The following is a 3022-nucleotide window of genomic DNA, read 5'->3' as shown; positions in this document are numbered from 1 at the left end:
TCTATTGTTGGCAGTGGATTTGCAAAGTGAAAAAAAAAGTGTCTTCTTTTGTGGTGGGTGGAAAATATAGTAAAAGTGTAGGCAGTTGAAGTATTGTGGCTTATAGCCAAACTCAGTCTCCCTTAGAATAATCTCACTTTGCATCTTCTACTACTAATTGTAGGGTCTACATTCATGTAATGACCTATTAAATAGAAAATGTCTCTTTCCATCCAAGGAATATATATATAATTTGTATATACTTGAAAGGGTCAGTTTTAAAAGAAATTCAGTACTGTATTAAAATAACACTATTTTTTATACTTCAGATATGAACTTCTGACCATGGGCGACTGGAACTTGTTGGGCAGTATCCTTGAAGAAGTGCACATCCACTCCACTATAGTTGGCAAAATCTGGCTCACAATCCTGTTCATATTCCGGATGCTAGTGCTGGGAGTGGCTGCTGAGGATGTCTGGGATGATGAGCAGTCAGAATTCATCTGCAACACAGAGCAACCTGGCTGCAGCAATATATGTTATGACAAGGCCTTCCCTATCTCTTTGATCAGATACTGGGTATTGCAGATCATATTTGTATCTTCTCCATCTCTTGTTTACATGGCCCATGCACTGTACAGATTAAGGGCTCTAGAGAAAGAACGACAGAAGAGGAAAGCCCACCTGCGGGCTCAGCTAGAAGACCTGGAGCCCATGCCTGAAGAACACCGGAGAGTGGAGAGGGAGCTGCGAAAGCTGGAAGAACAGAAGAAAGTGAATAAGGCACCCTTAAGAGGGTCTCTGCTGCGCACCTATGTCCTACATATCCTGACCCGCTCAGTGGTTGAAGTGGGCTTTATGATAGGTCAGTATCTTTTGTATGGATTTCACATGTCACCCCTTTACAAATGTACTCGGCCCCCTTGCCCTAACACAGTGGATTGTTTTGTGTCCCGACCCACAGAGAAGACCATCTTTATGGTCTTCATGCACAGCATTGCTGCTGTCTCCCTATTCCTCAACATCCTAGAAATTGCCCACCTGGGCCTCAAGAAGATCCACAAGACCCTCTACGGGCGACCGCGGCAGCCACTGGGCCCTGTGGATGACGAGGCCAGTCCTTACAACTCCAAGAAGAACTCCGTGGTCCCACCCGCCTGCCTGGCCGCCGACACCTCCCTTCCACGCTCTACCGCGGCCCCGCCGCCCCCCACCGCCCCCTCGAGCACCCCCGCCCCGCCCGACCCTCTTGGACAGCCGGGCCATCAGAACCACGGAGAGCTCCGCGCCGCCGCCCCGCCGCGCCGCAGGCACAGCTCGGCTCAGCACCAAGGACAGCAGCAGCCGCCCTCCTCCAGCAGCGAGGAGGCGCCGCGGGCGTCGGGACCGGGCGAGACCGGGCCGGGAACGGGGGCGGGCCGCCGAGTTCTCCGCAAGCAGAGCCGAGTAAGCGTCTGTCGCGACCTGGAGGAGAACCGCGGAGAATCCCCGGACAGCGGGCACTGCCCGGGCACCCGCAAGTCCAGCTTCCTCTCCCGGGTGCTCTCCGAAAGCCGGGCGGGCAGCGACAGCGAGAGCGCCGCCTCACGCCGAGGCTCCGGTCCCGACTCCGCCTCCTGTTCCGGCTCCGAGGGGCAGCGATGCGAGGAGGGCAGCCCGGCAGGCAGCCCGCCGCCGCCCGCGGCCATGGGACGTCGCGTGTCGATGGCAAGTAGCGGCCGCAGGGGAGCGGGCGGGGGTCCCAGACCTGAACCGGCCCCGGGGAGCGGGCAGGGGGTGCAGGTGTCCGGGGCAGCTCTTCTAGCCCTCCTGGCACCGCCACGGCTGTGATCGTGCCCCATACCCTTGGTGTACTTTGGCGGGGAAAACAGATGTGCTGCAGAACTCCGTTTCCATCAGCTCTTTGTATTGTCTGGATGTTCCAAACTTGCTTACACTCAGTGTTAATGTCATGCTTGCCTCCCAGCACAAATAAGTAGATCTTTTCCTTCCCCTTCCCTTCTTTTCTTGTTTCGCTTCACTTTGCCTTGCTTTGCTTTTGCCTCGCTTCACTTCCGATTGCTTCAAATCATGGGGTTTGCCCCTTTCCTTACAAATTCTCACAGCAGCAAGCCCACAGATACACCTTTGTTTAGGGCATGCAAGAAACAGAAGATTAGTTCACACGATGCTCCATGTTATCAATTCTGTTTAATTTCACACTTCCTAAAAATAATGTTTGAAAATTGAAAACAGAAACAACAAACAAAATTTGAAAATATTTCTTGCAAGAAACAGAAAATCCTCTCACACCCCGTTCATGAACAAACTGCTCATGATTCCAGTTTTCGCTGAGTTACAGTTCCCACAATATCTAAATAGACCTCATAAGCCATGTTAAATTGTCATTTAGGTGCAATTCAACTACTTACAACTGCTTTTTCTGGTGTAGGGAAAAGGCCTGGAGTTCTACCTGTTCATTTTTAGGTGTTCTGTTTCGTTTTGTTTCATTTTTTTGATACTCTGATGAGAAAAAATAATTAAAAAGATGACATGCAAAAGGTTTTAAGCAAGTCAGACTTTCAGTCCCTGTTGAGAATTCATAGGTGTTACTTGGCAACTTTTAATGTTTGATGACAACAAACCTATCTTTCAGGTGGGAGCTTGCAGAGAAATACATGCAGTTTGCAAAGCAACGTCATTATTCCTGAAAGTAACGCCTTTTCTGGCATGCTGCCTGTATGACTATGTATGAGACTATTGCCAGCAAGTGTAAGTGTGGCTCATGATATTCTCAGGGCACTTCTGTATAAAATTCAGTCACTATTTTGGGTAGTGCACTTTGCTACAGCGTTTAATGATACCACTTTCAGTACAATTGTACGCTGGTACATCATGTCAGTCTTGCACCTGAGCATTACCGCGTGTATGAACAGAACAGGGAAATTCCTCAGAGGAATTCTTCTTTGGAAGAAAGGTTACTGTCAAACTTTAAGGGGAAAGTGCATTAAATCCTTCACTGAAAGCTGGCACTAAATATCTCAATAGGAAATTGAACACAAGA

At 49.5% G+C, this 3022-nt stretch overlaps 1 protein-coding gene across 1 annotated transcript; it reads left to right on the top strand.

The window, feature by feature from the left end:
- The first annotated feature begins 201 nt into the window (after window positions 1–201).
- Window positions 202–1809, top strand: GJA10 (gap junction protein alpha 10). The gene has a single exon (XM_085542609.1). The coding sequence runs from the start codon at window positions 325–327 to the stop codon at window positions 1807–1809; it is 1485 nt and encodes a 494-aa protein (XP_085398735.1). The 5' UTR covers window positions 202–324.
- The last annotated feature ends 1213 nt before the right edge of the window (window positions 1810–3022 follow it).

The sequence above is a fragment of the Coturnix japonica genome, chromosome 3 (assembly GCF_054131305.1).
Source record: "Coturnix japonica strain WE chromosome 3, WE-NBRP24, whole genome shotgun sequence".
In the NCBI taxonomy this organism is placed as follows: Eukaryota; Metazoa; Chordata; class Aves; order Galliformes; family Phasianidae; genus Coturnix; species Coturnix japonica.
The sequence above is the reverse complement of the archived record's forward strand: the minus strand, read 5'-3'. Positions and strand labels throughout refer to the sequence as shown.